We start from the raw sequence: 15,178 nt of genomic DNA on the forward strand, positions 1-15,178 counted from the left end.
ACTCTTTGTTTTACTGCTTTACTAATAAACCCTCTTTCACTTTAAACATTAAAAAATAAAAGAGAAGAAAAAGAAAGACACAAAATTGTTTGATAACCACAGAATTATCCAAAGGAGGCAACTAAGGAATAAATCACAACAGAACCCCTTTTCCCCACAATCTAGCAGTACTTAAGAGTTAGAATCAAAGAAGCTTAGAACTGGAAGAGGAAGTAGAAGTCATCCAGTCCAGCCTTGTGATTTTACAGAGGGGGACACTGAGTTTAGCGAAGATGAGCGACTTGCTCATTGTCTGTCTGGGGCAGCTCTGAGACTAGACTTCAAGGTTCACCAGCATTTTCTTCGGGTTTCAGATTCTCTTTACCTACAGAGCTTCCAAAACTGAACGGAAGAAAGAGCCGCCCTTGCTTGGAGACATGCATGCCCATTGGTGTCTGTCTTTCCCTGCTTCCTGTGAAGTACATGGAGGGAGCATTTGATACAGAGCCTCAGCAGGAAAAATTGTATTCATTCTTTCCCAGTGTTTGTATTTTACAAACGCCATGCTGAATTGATAGCAAAATTTGACCAGTGCTGTCTCCAAAATTATTGCCAGATTCATTCTTCCTCTCTGTCCTCACTGCCATCGCCCTGGGGGAAGTACCCACCATCTCTTGCCTAGACGCTCTAGATCAGTGGTCCCCAACCTTTTTTGGGCCACGGACCGGTTTAATGTCAGAAAATATTTTTACGGACCGGCCTTTAGGGTGGGACGGATAAATGTATCACGGGACCGAGACAAGCATCAAGAGTGAGTCTTAGACGGATGTGACAGAGGGAATCTGGTCATTTTTAAAAAATAAAACATCGTTCAGACTTAAATATAAATAAAACGGAAATAATGTAAGTTATTTATTCTTTCTCTGCGGACTGGTACCAAATGGCCCACGGACCGGTACTGGTCCGCGGCCTGGGGGTTGGGGACCACTGCTCTAGATGGCTTCCTACCTGAGCTCCGCCAAACCATGCTCCATGGTATTGCCTGAGTGATGGTGCTGAGCTACAAATCTGGCCTTGTCTCCCTTCGAATGGCCACATAGGCCCCAATGTCCTACGTGGACGATATGAATCTTGACACTCTGACCCCTTCTCTGGCCCTCCACCAGCGGTGCCCAGAGACTATACTCAAAATTTCTGGAAAAGACAATGCTCTTTTATTATACCTTGTACTGTGCACAGGCTCATGCCTCTGCCCTTGACTCCGCGCCTGTCGTGGCTATTGTACAGCGACGGTTCTACTCTGCTCAGGTGTGAAGGTTTCTTCGGCTCTCCCAGCAGAGCTGGTCACCACCATGGAGAGAGCTCCATTAGCGCTTTGCCCAGACCTCTGTTCCTGCACTGATCGTGTGCACTCTCGCGACCTTTCTCCTTGTGTCTCCCCCCCCCCCTGAAATAATGAGCTCTCCCTAACAACAGAGGCTGCGTCAGGGTTATTGGAAAAATTGTCTCAGCAAATGTTTGTAAGAAAAAAAAGAAGGGAAGGAAGAAGTGAAAGCATGATTATTTGCAGAGAAGCAACTGATTACTTTTGTTTGCTTTTAAGTAGGACTTTTTCATATTTGTGTGTGTGTGTATGTATGTGTGTGTGTTAATGTTCCCACTCACCCTCCCAGTCCCACTCCTCACTAAGCTTTTTACAGTTAATTTTTTCTAGAGCCTTCCATATGCCTGATAAAAAATATGCAAACATATTACTTAAGTAAATATGGAATCATATTATACATATATTTTTTCTGTTTTTACTCAATATATTTACCTCATTTTTTAAATGACTGTATTATATTCCATAACACATATGTGCCATATTTTTAAACGTCTACAGACGAGCAATTTTTTATTTTTCAACATTATGCTGCAATAATGTTGGTGTGTGACCTATCTTCAGCCCTCTGAATAGCTTCAAAATTGTGATGGTTTCACTGCTTAGTATAGTGTCTGCAAAAACCTATGGATATGTAAGAGAATTTGCATTGGTTCCTGTCCTGTCCCTATTTCATATACAGTATTCTTAATTCCCTCGTTTCTTTCTAGTGTTAGGGGCTGAAAAGGGACTTCCAAGACGCGGGGCTTCAGCAGTGGCCTGCTAGCGTGGCAGGAGTATACCTGTGGCCTGAGAGCCCTCCAAGACGCGGGGCTTCAGCAGTGGCCTGCTAGCGTGGCAGGAGTATACCTGTGGCCTGAGAGCCCTCCAAGACGCGGGGTTTCAGCAGTGGCCTGCTAGCGTGGCAGGAGTATACCTGTGGCCTGAGAGCCCTCCAAGACGCGGGGCTTCAGCAGTGGCCTGCTAGCGTGGCAGGAGTATAGCTGTGGCCTGAGAGCCCTCCAAGACGCGGGGCTTCAGCAGTGGCCTGCTAGCGTGGCAGGAGTATAGCTGTGGCCTGAGAGCCCTCCAAGACGCGGGGTTTCAGCAGTGGCCTGCTAGCGTGGCAGGAGTATACCTGTGGCCTGAGAGCCCTCTTAGAGTCTACCCTCCTCTTACATAAATCACCGCTTTGACAAGATCCCATGCAATTATGAGAGTTATTTTTCCATCTTGCAGTGAGCTATGTATTCATAGAGCTGTACTCTGAATGAAGAAGGCGCAAAAATGGACAAATGAGATCCAGGGACAGATTTCTACCAACAGTTCTCCCTTTTTTTCTTCTGTAGGCATTAAGCTGCCAAGTAGCCACTAATATATCTATATCTATCTATCTATCTATCTATCTATCATCTACATATATAAATATTTGAGGGCAAAAGGTATCTGTGGCAAGAGAATGGTTTACTTTGCAGTTCGCTGGGGGAAATGGATCTTTTTGCTTGATATCTCACACTGCTCACCACCCATTGGGTCATCCTCCTTCCCTGGCTCCGGTCTCCGTCTGCACTGAGCATATGAGGACTGATGCCAAGATGCCCCCTTTCCCAACCTCATCAGCCAGCAAAGGGAAGCAAAAGGAGCAGCAGAGACTCAGCCATGGCTTATAGGCTGCCACCTTGTTTCCTCCCAGCTGGCCCTGTGTTATTTGCATCCCTGGGTGTGGGGGCCATGACTTAGGTTTTGCTCCTACTGCCAACTTCTTTTTCTATTCTCTTCTGCAGCACTAAAATGGATGCTAAAAAGCCAAGGAAATGCAGTTTGACATCCCTCCCGATAGTGAAAACACAAAAGGCACAAAATTTCACCTATATGAAGGTAAGGATCCTGGGATTTCATTTGGGGAAGAAAATGGTATCATCATGAAATCTTGGGAACCCAAGACCCAATGGCGATCATTGTGCTCCAGGCATTTTGCATTCGGAAAAACTGAGATTCAAGTGAAGTCATGGCCATAAACCAGTGAATGAAGGCCAGAATTCAAACACATAGTTTTTTTTTCTTTAATTAATATTTTAATATTAGATTTAGTGCAATGACATTCATTAATAACATTATATCATTATCAGGTATTCAAGATTATAATTTGACATCTGTGTACTCTATGGCATACTCACCACCTGAAATCTATTTTCTTTCCGTTACTATATGTTTGACCCCTTTATCTGCTTTGGCCTCCGTCTTCCCCCCTTTCTCCTCTAGTAACTACTATTCTGTTGTCTGTATCGATGAATTTGTTCTTGTTTGTTTTGTTAGTTTGTTACGTTTTGTTTTATATTCCACATATGAGCAAAATAATACAGTTCTTGTCTTTTATTGTCTAAGTCATTTCACTTAGCATAACAATCTCAAGATCTTTCCATGTTGTTGCAAATGGCAATACCTCATCTTTTTATGGCTGCGTAATATTCCATTGTAGATATGTACCACATCTTCTGTATCCAACCATTAGTCCAGGGACACTTAGCTTGTTTTCTGTGTCGTGGCAATTGTAAATAATGGTGCAATGAACATAGAGGTATATATATCTTTACGAATAAGTGTTTTCCTATTTTTCAGGTAAATACTCAGAGGAGGTATTGCTAGACCATATGGTAGCTTTAGTCCTAATTTTTTGAGGAACTTCCATACTGTCTTCCACAGTGGCTGCACTGAATGACATTCCCACTAATAGCGTCTGGGGCAAACCCATATTGTTAACCACTCTGTTCCATGCCTCTTTGCTGAGTCACATCAACTCTGTTAAGCGTTGCTGTATACAATTCCTTTATATATTAATATTATTTTAACCCTTTGAGTATTACAAACTTTCATGTATATCCTCATGCCTCCTGACCATCCTGAGTACAACTTTACAAAATTTTTATTTTAAAAATGCGTAAAGCAACATTAAAAATGGCAAATGTTATGTTCTTCTTGTTTCCATAAATTGGTTATCAAACAAACATGATTTTAAGTTAATAAAACTATAACTGAAACTAAATAATTTTTTAGAAAAAAAAAAAAAACTCACTCCCAGGGGTCAGCGAGTATGAAAAAAAAAACTCACTACTCAAAGGGTTAAGGAAAAGAAATCCTGCTGTAATAACAGTGACAGGAATGGTAAAAAATAAAATTAAAAAATCATCCTGGAGATAATTCATTTATGTTGTACTTTATAATCACTACTGGCTAATTGACAATATGGTTTAAAAATACTATTTTAATGTGTAACTATTGTCTTTACATTGCATTCTGGTGGGCACTAAATAAATGACTTTTCACCTTGGTTTATTTTCTCCCACCGGACTTCTCATCTAATGAATCAAATAAGCTTAAGTAAGGAAATGCAAACAAGTCAGTAACTGTCCTCAGAACATAAGAGCCTGGTCTTCAGTGGATAGTTATATTAACTGGAGGATGGAGAGAATGAATTATAATCCCTTCACCCAAAAAACCGTGAAAGATGAGCGAGAGATGGATCTCGCCACATCAACTGCCCCAAGCAGGTGTTGAAAAAAATGATTTTAGATATTTAAATAAATAATTTATATTTATTTTATGATGTTTAATATTATAAACATGTTTATAATAATAATGAAATATTTAAATGTTTTCTCTGTGATTCTTGGTAGTATTTCAGCAAAGGAAATTTTTTAAATGGGATTTTTATTAATTGATTTCACCTGGCTTTAAGACTGTAGATCTTAATATACTATTAAGTGATATATGATTACAATAGTAACATGATTGTATTAATATAATAACATATGTAATGCTGATTCTATACCAGTCTAAACTGAATCTTTCTCACAGTGCCAGAGGTAATGCTGTGGCCGAGGCCAGGCAGGTTCACACTGAATTCAGGCAGATGGTAGAGGAACTGCGGAGCCAGAAAGTGTCGGGCCATTCTGTTTATTAGAGTCTCGCAGTGCTGGGCGATTCAACAGGCAGTGGAAAACCCCTTCTCAGTGTGGAGGGCGATCAAACTGGAAAAATCACCCCTCGAGGTGGCAGGCCAGTGATCTGCGCCAAGGGAAAGCACCTGTAGTCTTACACGGGCTACACACACATGGCTCCGCCACATACTCACACACTAATCACGCAAAGTGCAAGCAAGCAAGCCTAACACAGCTGTTTTCCCTACGATATAGTATATAGCGATATATGATTCTTTTAAAAATGCCCCATGCACTTGTCTAAAACATGGTAACATATTAAAGATCTATCTACTGCAGAGAGTCCTTTGTGTTTGATGTCCACGGAGTGTCCTCATCCTGGCTTAGCTGTCGAAGATCACTGAACTCTCATAGTGGCTCTCAACTACACAGGATCTCTCTGCCCTTCAGGAAAATGCTCTGATGTTATAGCTTAGGGAATATATCCTCTTATATATGCTCAGTTATCTCAGCTACTAAATCCAAGGATTTAGGCCTTTACTGTAACTCTATTAAAAGAAAAGTGTTGCCTCGCAGCTGGCTCTGGGCCTGGCATGGCTAGCAGACCTGCAGGGTCTCAGGATTGGCCGTCCCAGAAATACCTGGGAGAGGCCTGGGGGAGGGTGCTCTGTTAGCTTAGGATGTTCCTCTACAGTTTCCCTGACAATTGCTGAGTACATGCTACACAGTACATCTGAAAGCGTGCTGATGACACATTTTCTATTTTCAACATTGAAAAATCAGGTACTTGTGTTATTTCTCTTCTATCCTTTAAATCATTCAGTTGCTGAGTGCCATCTTCTTAGACAGGCCTTCCCTCACCACTTTCTAATTATATTCTCTGTGTGTGTGTTTATTGTCTGCCTCACCCGCGAGAACTGCACTCTACATTGTTACAGCCACTGGACTCATGAGGCTGTGAGCCAGTCCGAATGGAGGTGTGAAGGTGCGCTCTGAGTGAAAAATACGCACCGCATTGCCAAGACTTGGTGGGAAAAAATGAACGCAAAATACCTTATGGATAATTTGTTATAACTTGGTGAAGTTTAAAAGTATGTTAATGCCTCAATAATTTAAAAATCATTTTATATTGATTACATGTTAATACAGTATTCTGAATATATTGTGTTAAATACAATATATTATTAAAATTAATTTCACCTATTCTTTTTTTACTTTTTTAAAGATTTTATTTATTCATTTTATAGAGGGGAGAGGGGGGGAGAAAGAGAGAGAGAGAGAGAGAGAGAGAGAGAGAGAGAGAGAGAGAAGTGCAGGGAGAGGAGCAGAAAACATCAATTCCCATAGGTGCCTTGACCAGGCAAGCCCGGGGTTTCAAACCGGCAATCTCAGGGTTCCAGGTTGACGCTTTATCCACTGTGCCAGCACAGGTCAGGCCTATTTTTACTTTTTTCATGTGGTCACTAGAAACATTTAAATTACACACGTGGCTCATATATTTTTTACAGATAGTTGCTCTCAGATAGAAGCTCCATGATCGCACAGATGTTGAGTGCCTCCTCATTCTAGGCATTGTGCTGGGTGCTAGGGAGACTGTAGGGAGCAACACAGAACCAACTCTGCCCCAAAACAAAACCTCTCATGCAGTTTAAAACTGGCATTCTTTGTAGAAAGACCAGGTGGTACACTTCCATGCTGAGAATGGGAATGACCAGCCCTCATTTTCCTCGGCGGTCAGGAGTTGAGATTGAATTTAACCAGTAGTTCTCAGCCTTGGTTGTATATTATATATTTATAATCACCTGGGGAGGTCTTAAAGACCACTAAAATCAGAATTTCTAGGGTGTCATGGACAGTTTTTTAAAGTTTCTATCACATGGAAGCAGATGTTTACTTAAACACCAGCTGTGAGATCGTGGCTAGGTTTGAAGTCTGTTTGCTGGTTGTGAAACTGGAATAGTTATTGCAATACTTCCTGATTGCATTGGGAATAAGTGAAATAAGAGAAATAGTCTTGCTGCCTGACAGATGTTGGAAGCCCAACAAATACTGGCTGCTTTTAGCTTCCCAGCTTCTCTCCCTTTAACAGAAAGAAGTTTCCTATAGGTGACAGGCTTATTAATGAGACTCCCACTATAGGAGAGAGTATCTGAGGGCCATTCATTTGGTCTCAATTCTGTATCTCATCATTACCCCATAGGAAGAACAAACAAACAAACACACACCCTGACCATTTGGTATTGCAAAGGAACTGAATTCACAGTCAATTATAACTGAAGAAAGAACAAAAAGCCAAGATTCCAATTGCCAGTTTTGTCTAGTTGTTTTTTTTAAATATGGTAATGAATTAATCTTTTAAATACAAAGGAAGGCTCAGACCAGAAGAATTTATAATGGTCACAGAAAGAATTAAGAATTAAAACATTTGAATTATAACCCTAAACAGGGTTATGTCCATACAGGGTGGGGTAAAAGTAGTTTTACAGTTGTTTGTATAGAAAATAAATAATAATACAAGAATAAACTCTGCATTTTGTATACTTACAACTGTAAACCTCTTTTTGCCCTACCCTGTATAATACTCTATCATATTTATTTTGGGGTGCATTTGGGGTTCTGAGGGAGAACACTTACACACTTTTCCCCATTCTCTCCTTGGGCCCCCCTCTTCCCTCTGAGATCTACACAGTAAGTACAGTTCCTTTGTTCTGCATTCCCATTGGTGCTCTCAGTTTGTAGGGAGAGGAGAACAAAGATGAGTGTACCTTCAATTGCTGTGACTAGGATGTTAAGCCAGCTGGCATGGGGGAGCACCTCTGAGCCCCAGAATGAATCAGAGAGAATGGATAGCTTCTCTTGAGAGCTTCCTCAGGCCATGACAAATAGAATCTCTCCGTTTGACATTGGAAGTGGGGGTGAGATGTTAGTAACACAATTGCCCCTATATGTGTTTAGCATTTCATGTTTGTACCTTTCAATGGTGTTAAGGTGGCCATCCCCCCCATTTGACAGAGGAGGAGATTGAGACTCTAAGAGATGAAGCAGGTTACCTAATTCTGCTAATTAAAGCTGCAGTCAGAATTCTGATTCAATTCTGTAATTCATTAATACTTTTCAAAAATTGTTTAAGATTGTTAAATGTGGTGAATATATCACAGAATACTAAATGTGTGTGTAAGGTATAAAGAGTAATAACACTATGAACACACTTGTGTGCATCCAACACACAGTTTAGGAAGGACGTGCTCTGGGTGTGCCTCCCCACCTGACCTCACCCTGTCACTGGCCCCTTCCTGAGATAACTGATGTCTTCAGCTATTACATTGCTTTCCTTTGTATGTTTCTAAATCTCCTAAACCATGGGCTGTTTAATTTTGCTTGTTTTTGTTTTTGCATACATGAGATGGTACTGTTCAGTTTTCTTCTGCAACTCGCTTTTCATGCTTGGTGTTAAGCTAGCACAAACAGCACAGCATTGCCCTGGCCGGTTGGCTCAGTGGTAGAGCGTCGGCCTGGCGTGTAGAGGTCCCGGGTTCGATTCCCGGCCAGGGCACACAGGAGAAGCGCCCATCTGCTTCTCCACCCTCCCACCCTCCCCCTCTCCTTCCTCTCTGTCTCTCTCTTCCCCTCCCGCAGCAAGGCTCCATTGGAGCAAAGATGACCCGGGCGCTGGGGATGGCTCCTTGGCCTCTGCCCCAGGTGCTAGAGTGGCTCTGGTCGCGACAGAGCGACGCCCCGTAGGGGCAGAGCATCGCCCCTGGTGGGTGTGCTGGGTGGATCCCGGTCAGGTGCATGCGGGAGTCTGTCTGACTGTCTCTACTCGTTTCCAACTTCAGAAAAATACAAAAAAAAAACAACGAAAAAAAAACCCAAAACAGCACAGCATTCTCCTGGCTTTCCCTTGGGTGGTCAGGCATCCATTCTGACTGACCCGTGCCTGTACCCTTAGATACTATGACTGTCACCTCTGTTCTTGGAAACCTGTTTATGATTCAGTTTCACTGCCATATTCAGTTGTGTGAGCATATCACACTCCTTATCAGTTTAATGCAGGGGTCCCCAAACTACCGCCCGCGGTCCGCATGCGGCCCCCTAAGGCCATTTATCCAGCCCCCGCCGCACTTCCGGAAGGGGCACCTCTTTCATTGGTGGTCAGTGAGAGGAGCATAGTTCCCATTGAAATACTGGTCAGTTTGTTGATTTAAATTTACTTGTTCTTTATTTTAAATATTGTATTTGTTCCCGTTTTGTTTTTTTACTTTAAAATAAGATATGTGCAGTGTGCATAGGGATTTGTTCATAGTTTTTTTTATAGTCCAGCCTTCCAACAGTCTGAGAGTCAGTGAACTGGCCCCCTGCGTAAAAAGTTTGGGGACCCCTGGTGTAACGGATGGTGAGCATGTGGCTTTTCTTTTGTGTTTTAGCTATTAAAAGTGGTGCTGCTGTGAACGTTGTTGTACGTGTCTCCTAGAGCATATATGCAGGGGTTTCTAGACTGTACACTTGGGAGGGGAACTGCTGGGTACCAGGGTATGTCAATGCTTAACTTTACTAGATGATGCCAAACGGTTTTCTGAAACATTGATCTCAGTATACTTTGCCACCAGTGATACATATGAGTTCCAGTTGTTCCACATCCCTTTTAATCACTGGATATAGTGTGGCTTTTTATTTTACCAGTTAAATAGATGGGTGAAATATCGTAATGTATTTTAATTTACATTTTGATGGCTATTAATGAGATTAAACCTCTCTTCATGAGTTTATTGGCCATTTATGTTTCCTCTTCTATGAAGTGCCTAATTGAGCCTTCTTTTGCTTAAAAAATTTTCTGTTGTGTTTTCTTTTTCTCACTGGCTGTAGAATATATAAAATATAGTCTACAAAGAATAATTCTGCTAAACAATTATAAAAGATATGTATAATAAACATAAATAATATATAAATAAACATGAATAATATGGAAAAATATCAATATATGTGTATATAAATATAGTTTGTATTTTTTAATAATAATATTCAATGAATTTGCTAATAATCCTTTGCAAGTCATACATGCTGCAAATACCTTCTACTTGTTGGTTTGCCCATTTTTAGATGTACTTTATATTTAGAGTAGTTTTAGGTTTATAGAAAATTGAGCAAAAGTAGAGTTCCCAAATATTCCTTCACCTTCCACAGTGCTCCTATTAGTGGCATCTTGCATTAGCATACAGTTGTCAAAATTGGTAAACCAATCTTGATACATTATTTTTTTTTTTCTTTTTACAGAGACAGAGAATGAGTCAGAGAGAGGGATAGACAGGGACAGACAGACAGGAACGGAGAGAGATGAGAAGCATCAATCATTAGTTTTTCGTTGTGCACTGCAACACCTTAGTGGTTCATTGATTGATTTCTCATATGTGCCTTGACTGCGGGCCTTCAGCAGACCAAGTAACCCCTTGCTGGAGCCAGCAACCTTGGGTTCAAGCTGGTGGGCTTTTGCTCAAACCAGATGAGCCCGCGCTCAAGCTGGCGACCACGAGGTCTCGAACCTGGGTCCTCTGCATCCCAGTCCGACGCTCTATCCACTGCGCCACTGCCTGCTCAGGCTCTTGATACATTATTATTAACTAAGATCCATAGTTTACATTAGTGTTCATGCTCTATGTCATACAGTTCTTTGGTTTTCACACATGCATAGTGTAGCCACCATTTAAGTGTCATACAGAAGAGTTTCATGGACCTAAAAATGCCCTGGGTTCCACCTGTTTGTCCCTTTCCCCCTTCTCCCCGAATCCCCATTCTTTTTACTGTCTGTAGGTTTTCCAAAATATTATACAGTATGTAGCCTTTTCAGACTGAGTTCTTTTCACTTAGTAATTAATATTTATTTAAACTTCCCCTATGTCTTTTCGTGGCTTGATAACACATTTCTTCTCAGTGCTGAATAATATTCCATTGTCTGGATATGCCAGTTTATTATCCATTCACCTTCTAAGGACATCTTGGTTGCTTCCAAGTCTGACAATTATGAATATAATAAATGCTATACATATTTATATGTAAGTTTTTGTGGAAAGAATTTTTCAACTTTTTTTGGTAAATACCAAGGAGCATGATTGCCAGATTGTACGGTGAAAGTGTTTAGTTTTGTAAGAGACTGTCAAATTGTCTTCCAAAATGGCTGCATCACTTTGCATTCCCACGTGCAATGCATGAGAGTTCCTGTTGCTTCATATCCTTACCAGCATTTGGTGGTGTCGGTGTTCCAAATTATGGAACACCGACTATATTATAATAGTGTGTAGTGGGTGTCTCATTATTTTAATTTGCATTTCCCTGCAATTAATGCATCTTTTCCTTTTTTTCTTCTTTTTTTCCAAGTGGGAGGAGGGGAGATAGAAAGACAGACTCCCACATATGCCCTGACTAGGATTGACCCAGCAACCCCCATCAGGGGCTGATACTCTGCCCATCTAGGGCCATGCTCACAATCAAGCTATTTTTAGCGCCTGAGGTGGAGGCTCCACAGAGCCATCCTCAGCGCCCAGGACCTATGTGCTCAAATCAATAGAGCCATGGCTGTGGAAAGGGAAGAGAGAGAGAGAAAGAGAGAAGGGGTAGGGGGAGAGGGGTGGAGAAGCAGATGGTTGCTTCTCCTGTGTGCCCTGACTGGAATAGAACCCAGGACGTCCCCAAGCTGGGCTGATGCTCTGCCACTGAGCCAACCCATCAAGGCCAGATCATCTTTTCATATGCTTATTTGCCATCTGTTTATCTCTTTTGGTGAGGTGTCTGTTAAGATCTTTGACTCATTTTTAATTAGGTTGTTTGTTTTCTTATTGTTGAGCTTTAAGAGGTCTTTGTATATTTTGAATAACAGTCCTTATCAGATGTGTCTTTGGCAAATATTTTCTCCCAATCTGTGGCTTGTCTTCTAAGTCTCTTAAGATTGTCTTTCACAGAGAAAAAAATTTTCATTTCAGTGAAGGCCAACTTATCAATATTTCTTTCACGGATTGTGCTTTGGTGCTGTATCTAAAGTCATCACCATAGTCAAGGTCATGTAGGCTGCCCCCTAAGTTATCTTCTAGGAGTTTTATAGTGTTGCATTTTACATTTAGGTCTTGGATCTATTTTAACAGTATTAATTCTTCCAATTCATGAGAATGGAAGATCCTTTCATTTACTTCTGCTTTCAATTTCTTTCATCAATGTCTTACAGAACTTGCATCTTAATGTACTCTTTTTCTCCATGAACTTGAAAAATCTTATTTATTTTAGATCTTCTTTGATTTCTTTCATTAAAGTTTAACAATTTTTCTTATATAGATTTTGTACATATTTTGTTAGACTTATACTTTCATATTCCAGTTTCTTGGAGAAGCTAATGTAAATGGTGTCTTTTTCATTGCAAATTTCAGTTGTTCATCGCCGGTATACAGGAAAGCAATAGACTATATATTAATCTTATATATCTGGCAACCTTCCTATAATCTTGGCTTTATAATGACTTTAGAAGACAGGAGTTCTCAATTAAAAATAGGTAAATTTATGATATGCACTTTCATCTTGTTTAAGAAATCATCCTTTATTCTGAAATTATAAAGATATAGTCATGTACCACATAACAACATCTTGGTCAACCACAAACTGCATATACAATGGTGGTCTTACAAGATACAATGAAGCTAAATGATTGCTATTGCTTAGTGATGTCACAGCCATTGAAATCTCATAGCACAACGTATTACCGACATGTTTGAGTGATGCTAGTATGATATAAACAAATTTACTATGCTGACAGTTGTATAAAAGTATAGCACATAACACATAATATTAGCTAATGACTGTTGGGGTTTATGTACTTACAACACTTTATATTGTTATTTTAGAGTGTACTGTTTCTACTTATAAAATAAAAGTTGCTATAAAACAGTGTGCCATGTTATGCCAGCAGCACCCTATATCCCTTCTGTTTGCCGCATCTCTTGATTGAGTCATTTTCTCTTATGCTTGATTTAATATAGTTTTGTTTTACATACTAACATGCTGTGTGGGTTTGTAGCCTAGGACCAATAGGCTATACAGTATAACCTAGGTGTGTAGTAGATTATACCATCTAGTTTTGTGTAAGGGCACTCTGTGATGTTCCCACTACAATGAGGTCAACTAACAACACATTTCTCAGACCATATCCCTGTCATTAAGTGGTCCGTAACTGCACAGAGATGTCTTCTAGAAGTTTGGTACTTTTGTCTTTCATCAGTTTTGAAAAATTCTCGAACCATTTTGTCTTCATGTCTGTCATATTCTTTCTTGCCTTCTGAAACTAATTAGATGTTTGTTAGACCTCAGTCCTTTATGTTTCTAATTTCTGAACTTTTTTTTTCATCTCTTTATCTCTCTTTGCTGCTTGCTGACTGGATAATTTCTTCACACCTGTCTCCTCCAATTCACTAATTCTTTTTCTGGCTATGTATAATGTTTTATTAAGCCCATTCATTGACTTTTAAATTTCAGTTTTTATTTTTTCAAAGTTCTAATTTGTTTATTTTAAAATCTGGCCATTTGCATAGTATTTTATACTTTACTTATCTTTTTTAGTTTCTTTAAACATATTATGCATTATGATTTTCTAATTTTTACTTGATTCCAATATTTAGATTATTTGAGGGGGAGGGAATCTAATTCTGGTGTCTATAGCTTCTGCTAATTCTTACCTTGTTTCCTTGTGTATTTTGTAACTTTTTGTTTTACTATGAGATTACTAGTCTTGTTTTGCAGAAAAGGAAACTAAACCTGAGAAGAGGGTAAGTAGCTTGCCAAAGTCATACAATTAGCAAGGAGCAGAGCAAGAATTCTAGTCAAATCTGTCTGACTTCAAACCCCATGTACTTTTTTCTATTCCGTGAAGCTTTCCAAACCCTTGACTGATGAATTCTTTCATAAATTATCCCCTAAATTTATTGAGAGCCAACTTTGAGCCAAGCATTGTCCTTGGTGCTGGGATACAGACATAAACAATGTACGTCTCCTTCTTGCCTAGTATGCAGTCTAGTGCAGGACATAATGGTGTAAATAAACAAGTGATAATAAGGCATGGCAAGTGGACTCACTAAGATAGAAATAAAGTTTTGGGAGAGCCTAGAGAAAATTTCTTAAGCCATTGGCTAATGCCTAGGCACAACTTCATGCATCATTGAGATGTCACTCAACTATAGTCCCATCAAGTGGCATAGTTACAGGGCTCATAAGTCACATTTTCTCAAGGTGAATAATGCCCCCTGGAGTTGAGCAAGATGCTGAATGGTGAACTGGAAGGAGGGCATTTCAGGCAGACAGAATAACATATGCGAATGCATAGGATAAATCTAAATCAATGGGATTAGAGTCTTAGAAGTCGTCTACTCTGGTCCTCTTAGACGATGTGTAAATTCACTTTACATTATAGGGACTTTAGTGTCTAATTTATATAAATAATTTAGAATAAACATTTGCTTTTTAAGTGTTTCTATCAATTGTCAAAATCACAATAAAAACATGATCTTATTTTTAAGTAGAGACCTTTAGAGGGGAAATGCTTTATAATCCCTTCACACTCAGTTTCATGGCAGAATGTAACAGAGGGCAGAGGAGGTCATCTGACGGCAGCATGATACAGAAGAAGGGCACCAGGGTCATGGATTCTAGACTCAGGTTCACGACTGTTGTGTCATCTTGGACAAGTCACTTACATACCTTCCTAGCTTCTCCTTCTCCATCTGTAGGCATTTGACTACAGGTTCCCTAAGGTGGCTTCTAGGACCACGATTTTCAGTTTCCTGTCCAGTGGTCCAGAACATGAAGTATCTCCCCCAAGGCCTTTCACTGCGTGCATCAGAAAATGGCTCCAAGCATCTGGGCTTACAGGCTT

General features: G+C 40.2%; 1 protein-coding gene across 1 annotated transcript in view; it reads left to right on the plus strand.

The window, feature by feature from the left end:
- Window positions 1-1,222: 1,222 nt before the first annotated feature.
- DYRK4 (dual specificity tyrosine phosphorylation regulated kinase 4) overlaps window positions 1,223-15,178 on the plus strand; it is a 58,532-nt gene continuing 44,576 nt past the window's right edge. Inside the window, 2 exon segments of the mRNA XM_066363199.1 lie at window positions 1,223-1,287; window positions 3,124-3,217. Coding sequence (XP_066219296.1) covers window positions 1,223-1,287; window positions 3,124-3,217 — 159 coding nt within the window.

The sequence above is a fragment of the Saccopteryx leptura genome, chromosome 2, assembly GCF_036850995.1.
Source record: "Saccopteryx leptura isolate mSacLep1 chromosome 2, mSacLep1_pri_phased_curated, whole genome shotgun sequence".
NCBI classification, from domain to species: domain Eukaryota; kingdom Metazoa; phylum Chordata; class Mammalia; order Chiroptera; family Emballonuridae; genus Saccopteryx; species Saccopteryx leptura.